General features: G+C 30.1%; 1 protein-coding gene across 1 annotated transcript in view; it reads right to left on the reverse strand.

The window, feature by feature from the left end:
• Positions 1–18,679, reverse strand: part of S6KL (ribosomal protein S6 kinase like) — a 192,500-nt gene that overhangs the window by 116,690 nt on the left and 57,131 nt on the right. Inside the window, exon 7 of the mRNA XM_075302249.1 lies at positions 7,009–7,097. Within this exon, the coding sequence (XP_075158364.1) occupies positions 7,009–7,097 (89 nt within the window). The remainder of the gene's footprint in view (positions 1–7,008; positions 7,098–18,679) is intronic.

The following is an 18,679-nucleotide window of genomic DNA, read 5'->3' on the forward strand; positions in this document are numbered from 1 at the left end:
GGAATATAGTTGTTTTTTTTTTTTTTTTTTAATTGGAAAAAATCTGATATATATAAGGAGTTTTTTCTTTAATAAATATGTATAGCAAACCGTAGTTTTGATGTCTATGATGTCATATGTCTTGCGAAATGGTTAAGATTCCTACTGTCCCCATCTACTACAATGAATTTAAGCCTACGCTCAAAAAAAAAATTACTTGGATCCAAAGATTTTGACCTTCCCTTAAGGATTTTGGTATTGATTCCGAGCCCAAAATAAAGACATTCTTTACGGACCTCCCTGGCTTTAAATCTAGGATCAATAAAATTAAAATTGGATACAGATCTCATTCATCGAGTTTTTATTTTCTTTTTGCGATGTATTAATAAAGGTTGTACATAAATACCTTTATTAATACAACAAATTCCAATTTCAAAATCCGAATTATGCCATGTACACTCAAAAAAAAGTTTACTTGGATCCAAAGATTTTGACCTTCCCTTAAGGATTTTGGTATTGATTCCGAGCCAAAGATGCGGCTTCTTTAAAATAAATACATTTTTTACGGATCTCCCTCCCTTTAAATCTAGGATCAATAAAATTAAAATTGGATACAGATCTCATTCATCGAGTTTTTAGTTTCTTTTTGCGATGTATTAATAAAGGTATTTATGTACAAACAAATTCCAATTTCAAAATCCAAATTATGTCATGTACTTCAAAGTAAAAACAGTTGTCTTAATGCTAAAAAAAAACTTTAAACTTTAGATGCAAATCTTTAAGATAAGTATTAGTCTTGAAGTGTTTTTATCTTAAATTTAAAAATTCAATATGTCAGTTGAGTTTTAGACGATTTCTTTAAATTAAAAATGTTTTTCTTTATTTTAAGGAAAATTTGCCTTACTTCAAAGATCTACAACTTCAGCAGAGAGACGCACAATTTCAAGATTTGTGTCCTAAATTTAATGAAAACAATTGTTGAAGCAAGGATTACAAACTTTCTTTTAATTAAAATTTCATCGTTTTAAATAATTTTGTCCTTAGCATTGCGTAAATTTTGAGTCCTAAAATTTAAGTTGCATAATCTTCCATATTAGATCAATATTTTTTTCAGTGTACGAATGGCCACATCATGTAACAGTTTTCATTAAGGCTTCAAATATGAAGACATCTTTAGAGCCTAAAACCCGCAATTTTTTATCCGATTTTTAACCGATTATAACACTGAAGTTATTCTACATCCATAGGGGGTAATTATAAATTGAGTTTATATCGGTTAATACTTCGACATAACTCCCATCATATGAAATGGTCAGATTCCTACTGTTGCCATCTACTAGCAATGCGGTGAAAAGATATATACTATCTATAATATATTCAAAAACAAGCTCAAAGACTTAAGGTCATATGAAATAGTTAAGATTCCTACTGTTCTCATCTACTAGCAATTGAAAACATGCAGTGAAAACACATATACATCTATATCTAATAACGAATTCAAAAACTTACAATTGCGAAAAGGCACACGATCTTATACCAAAGCAAAAGTTTGACTCGAAAGAGGAAAAGCAATTGCGACTTGTAATGATGTTCCGATTATCCTATTCTCTGACAGGAAAATTTCCTTATTGAGCAACTTCTTAAAATTTCCAAGGATGGAGATATACTAAATCTGTCATTCCGTTTGTAACACATCGAAATATTGGTCTCAGACTCTCAGACAGGGTTGCAGTGAAATTCTGAGTCGATCTGGCTATGTCCTTCCGCCCATCAGTTGAACTATTGAAATTACGCTAACTTCCGAAAAAAAAACTATCGACTTGAAACATTGTACAAGTATTTGTTGTTAATTTAGACCGAGTGATATTGCAAATGCGCCATATCGGACATATAAATTGGCCCGATATAAGCCCGGATTTGATATTCGGAGCTTCTTCGAAGAGCAAATTTCATCCGCTCCTGGTGAAATTTGGTACAATATGTACGTACACACAATTTTTTTTCTGATTCAATCACGAATTTATTTGATCCAATTATTTTTTTATTGAAATGTCTTCAATCACAGAAATGATCGTATCAATTAAAAAATTAATTGATAGTCAATTAAATAATTAATTGTTCCGATTAAAAAAGTAATTGACACTATTAATTTGTGTGATTGATTTTTATTTCAATTAAAAAAATTTTTGAATCCATTAATTTTTTAATTGAATATTTTTTAAAACTTAATTAAAATTTTAATTGGAAAAAATTTCGTGAATTTTTTTCTGTGTATATGATCGGACCATAATTTTATATCGCCGATCCCCAGATTTGTCTTGCGGAGCCTCTTATACCCGTCTACCAATTTACCATTAACCCATTTACCGGTTTTAAACCTTATCGGTTCATAATTTTATATAGCCCCAATATAAACCGATCCCCAAGAATTTATTTCTTGGGCCTCATGGAGGAAGAGATTTCATCCGGTTGCGTTGAATTTGATCTCTAATTACCATGCGAAAATTTGTTCATATCGGTTCAAAATTATACAATGAAAAAAATTAAGTGAAAAGATTTTGTCTTTACACTAATGGATTCTGAGCCAATGCACTATGGGCGGAAATCGCAAAACAGCGGCAAAAAGTCAAATTTTCAAAATGAAAAATTATTGGATATTCCAATTGAAATTACTATAGAACATCTTGGATAGTAAAAATCGAAAGTTAATTTAAAACTTGGCAATCCTGTTCAGGAGAAAAAGTCTACCAATGTTTACCAAAATTTATGCCAGTTGCGTTTAATGAAGGCGAACAAAAATTGACAAATTTCGTGCTTAATTTTTTCGCAATAAAAGTGAATAAAGAAAACTTTTAAATGTAGATTCTAAGAGGAGGTTTAGTAGTTCAAAATGTTGTAAAGACTTTACAAAATATTTTTGTTTTTGAACTTGAATTTATGGATTCAAAATTGTGGTTTATATGTGAAAATTGTAACACATACGTATATTTGGGAGGAATAGAACTAGAAATGTTAACGATTGTTAATGAACATTTTTGCTTATTATTGTTCGTGAGGAAGTATACTTTTACGTGCTGTAAAGTTTGTCTGCCCAAACTTGCCCATACTAAAATAAATGTAGGGGTTTTATAGTCAAATTTGGGAAAATCGGGCGATACATATATATGGTAGCTATATCTAAATCTGAACCGAATTTGATGATATTTTGCACGCTTTAAGGGTATTATAAAAAATTACTTTGTGTTGAATATGAAGACAATCGGGTGGTAATTTGTCGAAATCGGGCGATACATATATATGGGGGCTATATGTAACTTTGATCCATTTTTTTTTTCAAATTCAACCGTGTTTGTCCTTTGACCAAGAAAACATGTTGTACCAAATTTTATCAAAATCGGTTAATAATTGCCACCGGAATCCTGCGAACAACAAACACAGAGGGACGGAATTAGAGTTAGATACCGAAGAATGTGATTTTGATGGTTAATATTTGTTTAATTTTAATTAATAAAATTAATTTAATAAAATGACAATTGGTTTATACTATTTACATCAAGTTCTGGGGATAAGGCGCTTTCTTAATAAGGAAAATAAGCAAATATAAATTAAACTCCATCTAAGAGTATTCTATAGTATTCCAAGTGGAATTACAATTTCGACCCCTCTATAGTAACGCACCTGGAATAAGGAGGATTGACTCCCTTTTTGTTGGTAACATTTGATTTTGATAAGATATATCGATATACCATGTTTGGCGATACTAGATTGATTGTAAATAATTTTTGCCGCAAATTTTCAATTTCCGCCCATAGTGCAATGAAACGGACAATTGAAGTAAGGACATATTTAAGACACAATTCTCTTTTAAATTTAAGTTTGATGTACTTGATTCTAGGAAACAAAGTTTATTTATTAGTTTTTCCATCTTTTTTCTTCAAGTGTTATCAGAGTCCTTTAAAATCATGTTAACGACAACATCAAATTTCCAATTTCGGACTCAACTACATGTATGTTATATGTAGCCCCCATATAAACCATTCTCCAGATTTGAACTCCGGAGCCTCTTGGAGGAGCAAAATTCATCCGATCCGGTTCAAATGTGGAACGTGGTCTTATGTTAGTATATGGTCTCTAACATCCATGCAAAAATTGGTCCACATCGGTTCACAATTATATATAGCCCCCATATAAACGGACCCCCAGATTTGACTTGCGGAGCCTCTAAGAGAAGCATATTTCATCCGATCCGGTTGAAATTTGAAACATGGTGTTAGTATATGGTATCTAACAACCGTGCCAGAATTGGTCCATATCGGTCCATAATTATATATAGCCCCCCATATAAACCGTTCTCCAGATTTGACCGGATGAATTTTGCTCCTCCAAGAGGTTCCGGAGCTCTTGGAGGAGCAAAATTCATCCGATCCGGTTCAAATTTGGAACGTGGTGTTAGTATATGGCCGCGAAAAACCATACCAAAATTGATCCATATCGGTATATAGTTATATATAGCCGATCTCCAATCACACAAAAATTGGTCCATATCGGTTTATAATCATGGTTGCCACTCGAGCCAAAAATAATCTACCAAAATTTTATTTCTATAGAAAATTTTGTTAAAATTTTATTTCTATAGAAAATTTTGTCAAAATTTTATTTCTATACAAAATTTTGTCAAAATTTTATTTCTATACAATATTTTGTTAAAATTTTATTTTTATAGAAAATTTTGTCAAAATTTTATTTCTATAGAAAATTTTGTGAAAAATTTTATTTCTATAGAAAATTTTGTCAAAATTTTATTTCTATACAAAATTTTGTTAAAATTTTATTTCTATAGAAAATTTTGTCAAAATTTTATTTTTATCGAAAATTTTGTCATAATTTTATTTCTATAGAAAATTTTGTGAAAAATTTTATTTCTATAGAAAATTTTGTTAAAATTTTATTTCTATAGAAAAATTTGTCAAAATTTTATTTCTATAGACAATTTTGTTAAAATTTTATTTCTATACAAAATTTTTTTAAAATTTTATTTTTATACCCTCCACCATAGGATGGGGGTATATTAACTTTGTCATTCCGTTTGTAACACATCGAAATATTGCTCTAAGACCCCATAAAGTATATATATTCTAGGTCGTCGTGAAATTCTGAGTCGATCTGAGCATGTCCGTCGGTCCGTCCGTCCGTCTGTTGAAATCACGCTAACTTCCGAACGAAACAAGCTATCGACTTGAAACTTAGCACAAGTAGTTGTTATTGATGTAGGTCGGATGGTATTGCACTTTTACGTATAGCCCCCATATAAACGGACCCCCAAATTTGGCTTGCGAGGCCTCTAAGAGAAGCAAATTTCATCCGATCCGGCTGAAATTTGGTACATGATGTTGGTATATGGTCTCTAACAACCATGCAAAAATTGGTCCACATCGGTCCATAATTATATATAGCCCCCATATAAACCGATCCCCCGATTTGGTTTGCGGAGCCTCTAAGAGAAGCAAATTTCATCCGATCCGGCTGAAATTTGGTACATGGTGTTAGTATATGGTCTCTAACAACCATGCAAAAATTGGTCCACATCGGTCCATAATTATATATAGCCCCCATATAAACCGATCCCCAGATTTGGGTTGCGGAGCCTCTAAGAGAAGCAAATTCCATCCGATCCGGATGATTCACTTGAAATTTGGTACGTGATGTTAATATATGGCCTCAAACACCCATGCAAAAATTGGTCGATATCGGTCCATAATTATATATAGGCCCCATATAAACCGATCCCCAGATTTGACCTCCGGTGCCTTTTGGAGAAGCAAAATTCATCCGATCTGGTTGAAATTTGGTACGTGGTGGTAGTAACAACCATGTGAGTTGAAGTTTGTGGATGGCAGTCTTTCGTAGAAGTTTCTACGCAATCCATGGTGGAGGGTACATAAGATTCGGCCTGGCCGAACTTACGGCCGTATATACTTGTTATAGAAAATTTTGTCAAAATTTTATTATTAGTAAATTTTGTTAAAATTTATTTCTATAGAAAATTTTGTCAAAATTGTATGTCTATAGAAAATTTTGTCAAACTGAATTGTATACGTATTTGATCGATCTTTTTTGATTTAATATATTAGAAGAAGTTCCTACTCAATCCATGGTGGAGGGTACAAAAGCTACGGCCTGGCCGAACTTACGGCCGTATATACTTGTTAGTTTTTCGCTTTTTTTTCACTAAACAAATTATATCTCGAGTTAGAATTTTTTGTTTGTTTGTACTTTTCCGGCGGAAAAGGGTCAATGTAAAACATTATTTTTTTTTTTTTTTTTGAAAATTTGCCCTATGCATCGATATTGAACCTCTTAACCTATTACAGATCCAATTATACACAAATTTTCGCCATCTTAATGCCTTTCATTTTCATTCAGTAATGTTGGTGACATTTCTGAGGGTTTCAAAGCTTCTCTAAGTGGTTTCACTGCAATGTGGAACGCCGTTCGGACTCGGCTATAAAAAGGAGGTCCCTTGTCATCGAGCTTAACATGGAATCGGGCAGCACACAGTGATAAGAGAGAAGTTCACCAATGTGGTATCACAATGGACTGAATAGTCTAAGTGAGCCTGATACATCGGGTTGCCACCTAACCTAACCTAGCTCGAAATATAATTTGTTTAGTGAAAAAAGAGCGAAAAACTAAAAATAATGGGATATCTCAAAAACTGTTCCATAAAAAAATTTTTAAAAATAAATTTCGAATTCAGCAGATCAAAATACATAAAAAAGTCACATCTTATTAAATGTACATGAAAAAAAAATATTTTGTAAACTAGTGTAATTAGAGAAAACTCAAAATTTTTGAAATTCTATGGTATGGTAATTAAAGCTTTCAATTTGATGAAAAATTATTGGTTATTTTTTTACTACGCCTGATGATTACAACACTCACGCTTCTCAACGCCGGTGATTTTGAACAAAAATAACAAAATTTTTCTTAAATAGAAAAAAAAGTATTTTACGAAATTACTAGACTTACCTTCTTTATAAACATTTGACAAACAATAATACCCAAAGACCACCAATCCACAGAATGGGTGTATGGCTCACCCCTTAATATTTCAGGAGCTGTAAATATAACGAAACAAAAGAGCTAATTTACTTACCTGCAATAAAAAAATATTTAAAGAAAAAAAAACCAAACTACAACCCAAAAACAACCATCTTACCCAAAAATAGAGATATAGTAAAATAGAAACAACAAGAAATTGAATATTTTTTTTCTTTTAATTTTAATTATTTTAAAATTATTTTGTTTTGATTTCATTCATTTTGTAATATTTTTTGTTTGTTTTCATTTGTTTGTTTTTAACTATACATTATACAGAGACAATTTTTTCATATATATATATATACACAGCATATTTTTGCTTAATTATTTCTATAATATATTCATTTTTAAATTTAAAAACTATAATAAAATTTTCATATTTGTTACTTAATCTACGAAAATCATCCTCACTACATTTCTAGTAAACCAAAAAAAATCACTTGTAGTTGTTATATAATATTAGATATAGTTTTATCATTTATAAATAACATTATCATTTTTGCACATTATCATCGAATGTGATTATCTATCTTAAATTGATTAATTAAATAAGATTTTGTTTTTGTTTTTTTTTTTCTTTTAACATTTAAGCAAATCACATTGAAATATATTTTTCTTATATAGTTTTAGTTCTATATATATATTATATTTTTTATTATAACTAAAAGTACAAAATATACACAGAGACTGTTGTAGAGATATATAGAGAGAAGGAGGGAAAAGGATTTCAATAAAACTAAGTTTAGGTGTGAGTTGTTGTTTTTTTTTTTTTTTTTTTTTTTTAATTTAGTTTTGTGTTTTATAATCATATATAATCGATCACTTTTGTTTTCAATTTGTTTAAAACTGAAACTTTGTTTACTTTCATTTTCGCGCGATGAATAAACAATTTAAAATATTTATATTTATTTATTCAAATTAAGTGTAGTATTTGAAATTTGTGATTTTATTTCATGTTTTTTTTTTTGTAACATTTGGGGTAATATTATGTATTCATTTGATAGTGGATTTGAATTATTTTTAAAAATATTTAAAACAATGACTCATTTAAGGGAGGAAGAAAAAGAGGAACTCTCTTCTTCATTTAGAATTATTGAGAAAGATTTTTGTTTTAGGTAGATTACAAGAATTAATAAATAAAATAAAAACATCTCTTGTGGGACAATTTAGCACTTCCAGTTAGACTCTCTCATACACACAAAAACAATTTTTTCTGATTCAATCACGAAATTAATTGATCCAATTAATTTTTTAATTGAAATGTCTTCAATCACAGAAATGATAATATTAATTAAAAAATTAATTGAACGTCACTTAAATAATTAATTGATCCAATTAAAAATTTAATTGATACTATTCATTTTTGTGATTGATTTTTGTTTCAATTAAAAAATTTGTTGAATCAATTAAAATTTTAATTGAATATTTTTTTAATATTCAATTAAGACTTTAATTGGAAAAACTTTCGTGAATTTTTTTCTGTGTACTTAACAAAAAAATATCAATATTTTTGAGAAAAAAAATTATAAAAAACTTAATTGTTAAATTAATTTTATAATAAAAACTGAAATATATCACTTCAATTAATTGAAACAATAAACATACACATATTGATTATTTTTTTAATTACTCCGGTGATACATATAATAAATAAAACAATTAATTTTTTAATTGAAATGTCTTCAATCACAGAAATGATAATATTAATTAAAAAATTAATTGAACGTCACTTAAATAATTAATTGATCCAATTAAAAATTTAATTGATACTATTAATTTTTGTGATTGTTTCAATTAAAAAATTTGTTGAATCAATTAAAATGTTAATTGAATATTTTTTTTAATACTCAATTAAAACTTTAATTGGAAAAACTTTCGTGAATTAATTTTCTGTGTACTTAACAAAAAAATATTATCAATATTTTTGAAAAAAATTGTAAAAAAAACTTAATTGTTAAATTAATTTTATAATAAAAAACCGAAATATATCACTTCAATTAATTGAAACAATAAACATACACATATTGATTATTTTTTTAATTACTCCGGTGATACATATAATAAATTTCGTGATTGAATCGGTTTCAATTAAAATTTAATTAACCCATATACCCATCAAAATACTCATTAGCAAATTATCTTGTAGGTATGTTAACTTCCCTACGGGAAATTGGCGCAAATTGCCACTGACGGACATATCACAGGACTGGTACCGGTGTTCCAGTTGGTCGCAAGTTTTAAATAGTCATCATAATTTATTGATTTCCATACACAGAAAAAATGTTCACGAAAAATTTTCCAATTAAAATCTTAATTGAGTTTCGAAAAATATTCTATTAAAAATTTAATTGATTCAACAATTTTTTTAATTGAAATAAAAATCAATCACACAAATTAATAGTATCAATTAATTTTTTAATTGGATTAATTAATTTTTAATTGACTGTCAATTAATTTTTTAATTGATACTATAATTTCTGTGATTGAAGACATTTCAATTAAAAAATTAATTGGATCAATTAATTTCGTGATTGAATCAGAAAAAAATTCTTTGTGTGTACGATTATCATAATAACCCATTGTTCAATTCGAATTCAGTTCGAAAGTTCTTCACTTCTAATGCGATTTGTGTCAAAAAGGAAACAGATTCCCAATAGTTTGTCCGAGATTGGTTCATGAGTACTTGTCTATGGGGTGCTCCTACTAAATTGTCCCAGGATGTGTCATTTGGAATGAGTCCAAGTCGTGTCCTAAAGTGTAAATTTACCCCGTCAATGACAAACCCATGTAAAAGTGACCGGTCGTTTCCATACGTCTTGACCAGAAGTGGGACTGTTCCATACACACCAGGGACTAGTCCTGTACTGGTCCTGTGGATGATCCATTTACCGTAGGATTAGTTCAAAATTTGTTAAGCAATCCACAATTTAAATTAAAGTTCCTCACAATTCCATTATTGAAGGCTGCAAACGTGACTCCAGATTTCTTAGAATTTATTCCCGATTAAATTTTTCCAAATAAAATTTTAATTGATTTCTAAAATAGGTTCTAAAAATCTTAATCGATACAATTGTCAATGAAAAATAGATAGACTACACGGACAAAAAAGACTGTTTTTTATATGTTTGAGTGTAAAAATTATATGTTTGGAACTCAAATTTTTTAACACAATATTTTTAAGTGCAAACATATAATGTTCATAAACGAGCATAACATGTTTGGGACATATATGTTAGAACATATTATGTTTGGGACATAAAATGTTTGTAAATATAATCGTGTCTGTTCTGGTACACACATGTACAATTTTCGTGTGGTGTCACACTTAAAAGGTGTTCTGGCCAACACTATACACCGTCATAGACCTGAAAAATGTACACGAACATTTCTTTTGTGTAGGCTTAGTGTACAGCCATCGTATGCAAAGTTAGAAGTTTTTATAACAAATAAATAACAGATTCTGAAACTTTAATAAGTTTTTTATAAATATTTACAAATTTTATTGGGAAAGTCACTTATATATGGCAGAAACCACGATTTTAAAAATCCATCTAAAATTTGAACCGAAATTTCCTCTGATTGGTGTATAAATTTTGGGGTTGTTTTAATTAGCTGATTTTCAGTGTGTTCGAAAGTATAATATTGCCACAATGTTTAAAAGTTAACACAAAAAAGTTTTAAGCAAAATTATCTTTGATTTTTGTGAATACTATCCGCTTTCCTAAACAAATCAAAGGTCTTTTTGAAAATATAAGGTAATTAAATTATAACTTTTACAAAATCAATGGGCTAAGTGAATTTTACCAAATTTATTGCATGAAAAATATGGCATCTTCAATTCTGCAAAGTGTTCTTGGTGCACAAATCACTGAGCAAATTAAAAAAAGAAAACTTACGCCGCCAATATCTTTCTGCACATGGAGGCCGCCACGATAGAAAATTTGATTGCAATATTATTGTAAATATTTAAGCAATACAAATGAGAAAAACCTTAACAGAATAGTTAATTATGCCCACTATAATTAAATTTCCTTTAATGTATGGATGTTAAAAACTGTTTGACCAAAACCAAAATAAAAACTTCTCCGCCGTCAAAAACAAAAACGAGAACGACACGGCGATCATTTGTTCATGAGTAACATTGAGGAGGGATAGAAAAAAAAACAAATCAAAACAAAGGTAGAAATCAATTGTCGCCTTCTTATTTGTTCTTGATAAATTGCTCTTGTCCTTACATTATTCACTGCTAACAAAAATCCGGCAGGCATTTTATGGCTTTGAATTACGCACTTACTTTCAATTTTTTATGTTTATACCGGCAAAATATGCATTGTTTACAATTTCTGTCTGCAAATAATATGGCTTTTAGAAAAAATCAGCTGTCACATTTTTCGATTAAAAGTACGAAAAAAGTGTTCACACGTGTGACTCAGAACAACTAACTTTGTGTGTGGTGTGTAGAAAGTGTATAGTGTGGTGCACAATGCGGTGTGACCCAGAACAGGCATGAATATGTTTGGATGCAAACATATATTTATTTAGAAATAGCCTATAAACATATATGTATTTAGAAAGAGAGACCTACAGAGTACTCTGCAAGTAAAAGAATAGAGGTAACCAATTGGCCCCTTAAAAATATAAAGGGTGATTTGTTAAGAGCTTGATAACTTTTTTTTTAAAAAAAAACGCATAAAATTTGCAAAATCTCATCGGTTCTTTATTTGAAACGTTAGATTGGTCCATGACATTTACTTTTTGAAGATAATTTCATTTAAATGTTGACCGCGGCTGCGTCTTAGGTGGTCCATTCGGAAAGTCCAATTTTGGGCAACTTTTTCGAGCATTTCGGCCGGAATAGCCCGAATTTCTTCGGAAATGTTGTCTTCCAAAGCTGGAATAGTTGCTGGCTTATTTCTGTAGACTTTAGACTTGACGTAGCCCCACAAAAAATAGTCTAAAGGCGTCAAATCGCATGATCTTGGTGGCCAACTTACCGGTCCATTTCTTGAGATGAATTGTTCTCCGAAGTTTTCCCTCAAAATGGCCATAGAATCGCGAGCTGTGTGGCATGTAGCGCCATCTTGTTGAAACCACATGTCAACCAAGTTCAGTTCTTCCATTTTTGGCAACAAAAAGTTTGTTAGCATCGAACGATAGCGATCGCCATTCACCGTAACGTTGCGTCCAACAGCATCTTTGAAAAAATACGGTCCAATGATTCCACCAGCGTACAAACCACACCAAACAGTGCATTTTTCGGGATGCATGGGCAGTTCTTGAACGGCTTCTGGTTGCTCTTCACTCCAAATGCGGCAATTTTGCTTATTTACGTAGCCATTCAACCAGAAATGAGCCTCATCGCTGAACAAAATTTGTCGATAAAAAGCGGATTTTCTGCCAACTTTTCTAGGGCCCATTCACTGAAAATTCGACGTTGTGGCTCGTTAGTAAGTCTATTCATGATGAAATGTCAAAGCATACTGAGCATCTTTCTCTTTGACACCATGTCTGAAATCCCACGTGATCTGTCAAATACTAATGCATGAAAATCCTAACCTCAAAAGAATCACCCTTTATATACACAAAGAAAATTTTTTCATTAAAATTTTGTTCTACCAGTGCATGCCTAATGTGAAACATAAAATGTTTGAACGATACAAACAATATTTTGTTTGGACCAATCCTGAAAATATATATGCTTGAAGCAAAATGTGTTTGGGGCATATGTTACAGAAGCGATTTTTTGAGGGTGTACGGATTTGCAGTCATGGCTAGATCGGCTCAAGAGATGATTTTGGAAGCGATTAATATAAAAATATATTTTCATGGGGATCAATATTATTATTCCCAAACACAGATTTTAGATAAAAAAAAACATTATTTTTCAAATTTTTAAATTCTTAGATTTCTCCATTTCAGCATCTAATTTTATGAATTTAAAAATATACATAATAGTTTGTTACCCCAAAATTTTTGATTTTTTTTTAAATATAGTGTACAATTTGTTAATAATAGAAATAAATCCTACTTAAAAATATATTTCTAAAATAAAATAAATGTAATTGTAAAAAATATTTAAATATTTTTTATATATTACTATATCACTACCAAAAAATCTCTAATGTATAATTAGATAATTTCATTCTTTATAAAGTTTTCATGCTAGTTTTTTTTTTTTATTTTGTTTGCAAATTAAAATCCTCTTAAATTTATAAACATTTGAAATATGAATCACAATATAATTGGTTGGTGTACTTATTCGTGTTGTATTTTGTTTGTGGTTGGGGATTGTGTTTATGTATGTGTGTGTGTGTGTGTACATACTGGTGGTGTATATTTTCTTATCATAGTATATTTTTTTAGCATATATGTATTTATTTGGTTGTTGTTTATTTATGCGATTAAATTATTAATCAATACACTATGCAAATTGATTAATATTTTAATTACATTTTGATTTATTGAATTTTTGTTACAGGTCAAGGAAAAAAATAATGTATTATATTTTCCCATTACAATTGTAATTTATTTAATTGTCATAGGTATAACACAACCTGTGATGGTTGTTAAATATTTCTTTTGCTGTTCTACATACATAAGTTTGTTATATCTGTGTATATTGGTTTGTATTTTTATGTGATTTTGTTTACTACATAGTTTCATCAGATACTACACTTCATCGTACTGGTATATATAAACAATGTATTTAGTTTATTTTTTGTTTTTTCAAAATGGGAATAGTATTCAACTTTAATAACAAAAGTGTTAATTATAACAAAATTTACTTATTAAATTCAAGGAAAAAGCCTACCAGAAAGCACAATTTTTTTTTTTTAATTCGGGTGTGAGTCATGACATCGCCTGGATGATCAAAGTTTATTTACTAAACACTTTTGGAACCAAAAAATCGCCAACGATTTTAGCCGCCGTCATTTATATCGGCTCATCTCGAGTGAAATGTAGCCGCCATTTAATGAGAAAATTTTTATTGAAATATAAAATTTTGGTTACGTTTTTATAACAATTTAGCAAGATTAATGGTTAGCAGACCAACAAAATGAAATGAATTTATTTGAAGCGATTGATATACTTTTAACCCTTTCCCTATACACAAAAAATATTTTTTGTCTTCAATCACGAAATTAAATGATCCAATTCAGTTTTATTTGAAATGTCCCAGCAAAAACTCTCATTACCCGGTAATCTTGTATGTAAGCCGTTTTAAAAAATAATAACCACTTATTAATTGGCATCGCTCCGGATTACATTTACATACGCATGTCCTAGGAGGAAAGTACTTCTCCCCAGGCATTCTTTCGGCCATGAAATAAGTAGTGCTTTTAAAGCATATAATAACCTAATATGTAATCACTTATTCGTAGATACACCAAAGCTTGTAAAATAGCCACTTATTGTCTCAGGCAACCAAATCTCGAAAATATTGATTTCTATCGCTGATTACAATGGATCAAAATATGGCGAGTAATGCTGTAATAGGAGCACTACACCCAGAAGAAAGTGCCTTCGAAACTAAAGGAAAAAATATTCATCAATTTAGATTAGCCATTTTATTTGCATTAAGTTAAATTACACTAGTTTACACTGAAAATGTACACTTGATGAGAGTCGACTTTTCTTATGTATTTTGATCTGCTGAATTCGAAAAAAAATTTTAAAAATTTTTTTATGGAACAGTTTTTGAGATATCCTGTTATTTTTATTTTTCGCTCTTTTCTCTATAAACAAATTATATCTCGAGTTAAAAATGTCCGATTATATCGTTGTTGGTACTTAAATGAAAGGTATTAATTAATGACGAATAATCGTGTATAATTGGTGATAAGTGATAAGTTAAGTGGTTCAAAAATTTTCGATGCGAAAAGCCAAATTTTCAAAAAATTTACAAAGGACCTTTTCCGCCAGAAAAGTATAAACCATTGAAAAAATGTGTGGAAGAGAAGTTCATGATCGTATAGATGATACTCTTACGTAAGTAATAAGATCAACTAGAAGAAAAACGACCGAAAAATGTCGTTCCATCAAAATACATAAGAAAAGTTGCCTTTCATTAAGTGTACATGATTTTTTTTTTTTTTTTTTGTAAACTAGTGTCATTGTGTGAAATAATAAAATTTACTTGGTTCAGTAAAAAAACCTAAACTGAAAGCAGTTAGGAATAGTTCATTAACTAGAATAAGGCATGGCATTTTACTAATACCGGTTTCTTCGCGAGGTATAAGAATTTACTACTGAACAAGAAAATTTTATTAACTGATAACAAAGCATTCGTAAAAATGAACAAAAACCGAACTAAAACTAAAACCAAATTTAGTAAAATTTCTTATAAAATGATAACTCTGACTTTCTTTATTATAGAAAGCTTATCATACATACGAATAACAATTAGCATAGAAAAATATTTCAGTTCATTCGTACTAAGAAGTATTCAAGCCTTTCAATTCTATTTTATTAAGCCAACTGCCTAAAAATTTGAGAATAACAATTCGAAAATTATTAGGCATTATATTTATTTTTGTCATTACAATTAAGTCATTATAACTCACCGCAATGTAATGCAACTTGTAATGACAGCTTTACTCCTGGTAATGCCAATTGTAATGAGATGTGGTTACCTAGTTTTTGCAATTAATTGATACTATTAATTTTTATGATTGATTTTTGTTTCATTTTTGTTGAATCAATTAAATTTTTAATTGAATATTTTTTAAAACTTAATGAAGACTTTAATTGGAAAAATTTCCGTAAAATTTTTTCTGTGTTTTTTCCGAATTAACCCTCTAATGCCCAAGCCCACCTTTTGGGGGTCTTCGTTAAAAGGAGAAGAATTTTAGCAAAAACGACAACAAAAGTCGGTAAAATAAAAAAACAAAAAAATTTTAAAGCTATATGAGTTTGTTCTGAAAACTTGATCCCTGAATTTTGATCAAATGGCCTATAATATCTGTCGAGGAGTAAAAAAAATACAAAACAAAATTTGAAATAATATCAGATATAGTTCTTGTATGAATGTCCAGTCCATTTTCTAGAGACGTACAGCAGGAAAAAAGTTCTCAAAGTGGCATATCGTTGATTGTTAAAGAAGTTTATAAAAATGTATTTTAGTAGTGCCCATCAAAATATGGAAAATATTTATAGTGTACACAGAAAACAATTACACGAAAATTTTTTCTAATTGAATTTTAAAAAATATTCAAATAAAAATTTAAATGATTCAATAAATTTTTTAATTGAAACTAAAATTAATAGTATCAATTAATTTTTTTATTGATACTATTATTTCTGTGATTGAAGACATTTCAATTAAAAATTAATTGGATCACTGGTTGAAAAAAGGTGGTACGTGACCATTACCGTTTGGTATTAATTGATTGGTTCACGTTACCTTCTAATTTTGATACCACTTTTTATCAAATCATTTACATCCGGTATTATTATGGTATTAACTATCACATACCCGTAGCATATGATATGTCGCCGTTGCTAAAAACTAAGTTGTCGCCTTAATAGTTTAGTTTGTTCACATAAAGTAAACAGACGCGTTAATTGCAATATTTCTTGGAAAACAAGATGACTGAAAAAACTAAATTTGTGGATATAGCGAAGTATTCGTAAGTATCAAATGTTTTAGTATTATTAATGTTTACTAATTCGGAACCATTCTCTCATTAGATACGTAAGAGGCATACAAAAGCGTTCCAAATCTCACAACAGACAGCTTGAGGCAAACAGAGCCTGTGATGGGACATAAAATTCAAAGAATAATTTTGCATGAAAAAAGTGGTGAAGTGTATGTAAAATGTATTTTATAAATGTATTAAAGGAAAAGTCATTGTTACGTGTGTTTTATTGAATTATATGTATTATAACAATAAATACCGGGTTTATATTAAACCCAATACCGTTTTGGTATTATTTGGTAATACCACACTGTTTATACATCAATAACTTAATGGTATAAATATTAATACCGCTTAGGTATTATTTTTAATACCATTTTGGTATTTTCATAATACCGTATGGTACTTTCATGCTTTGTGTACCGCCTGTACCGTTCGGTATTGATATTGTACCATACGGGGTTGGCTAACTATCAATAACGTACGGTATTGATTTGAGCCCGTATGATAATAATTTTTCTATGGGTGATCTATTGCATTATTGAAGACAAAAAAAAAATATTTTTGTGTGCATTTAGATTAAAGCCTTAAAATATTTATAGCGTATTTAGGTGGTGAAAGCCATAATTAAAGCTTTAAAATAATATCGAGAAATATATCAAAATTAAGAGGGGAATTAGAGATTGGTGTCGTTGTCGAATATCCTCTGTAGTGAACATCGGTACTCAAAGGTTTAATTTGATTTAAAGGGCGATTGACTGGCGCTAAATAGACAAATTTATATCGGCTTAGCCGTCAAGCCACTACCGCCGATATACAAAATTAAATATAAACCGCCGCCAAGAAAAACAGGGTCGAGTTCATTCTCTGCTCAAAAAATTTTAATTTCCTAAGGCATATAATAACCAAAATATTCGGTTGAACAAATATTCATGGGTGGATAAAGGAACTATAGGGCAATGGTTAGCATGGCCATATCCCATTGGTTCCATAACAGTTTCGACTAAACAGCAAAACCATTCTATCACAGCGTTCAGACTTGAAAGTCCCTTATCATTGAGCCAACCTTAAGATCGGGCAACACTCATTGATAATAGTTCACCATAAAAGTGTATCTAATCATATACAGTAATCCCTCGATTTACGTCGTGATTGGTTCCGGAATTCGGTGACGTTAAACGAAACGACGTAAACCGAATTAAAATTTGCTCATACCTACTCTTAAGTCCATTAATGTATGTGCATGCATGTAAATAATAAAAAACTTAAAAAATAAAGGTAATTCAATAATTTCGGTAAGAATTTTAGAAAAAAAAATGTTTCGATATCATCATCGTTGACACTTATTTTACTTATGGAAGGCGTTTCTGATAAAGTGGGCAAAAAATCGACCACGTAAATCGAAGTTTGATGAAACAAAAAATTTGACGACGTAAATCGAAACAATGTAAACCGAGACGACGTAAATCGAGGGATTGCTGAACCTTAGCCGTCAAGCCACTACCGCCGATATAAAAAATTAAATGTCAGCCACCGACAAGAAAAACAGGATCGGATTCATTCTCTGCTCAGAAATTTTTAATTTCCTAAGGCATATAATAAACAAGATATTCGGTTGAACAAATATTCATGGCACTGAAGCAAAATGGTTAGCATGGCCATATTACACTGGTTCCATAGCGTTTTTCAACTGAACACTAAAACCATTTAGATGTAGTTTGTTGCCTTTCAACTTTCACGCCTAGCGTAACATGGCGTTCATATTTAGGTTAGGTTATTTTAGGTGGCAGCCCGATGTATCAGGCTCACTTAGACTATTCAGTCCATTGTGATACCACATTGGTGAACTTCTCTCTTATCCATGAGTGCTGCCCGATTCCATGTTAAGCTCAATAACAAGGGACCTCCTTTTTATAGCCGAGTCCGAACGGCGTTCCACATTGCAGTGAAACCACTTAGAG

Source organism: Haematobia irritans, chromosome 3 (genome assembly GCF_050003625.1).
Source record: "Haematobia irritans isolate KBUSLIRL chromosome 3, ASM5000362v1, whole genome shotgun sequence".
Classification (NCBI taxonomy): Eukaryota; Metazoa; Arthropoda; class Insecta; order Diptera; family Muscidae; genus Haematobia; species Haematobia irritans.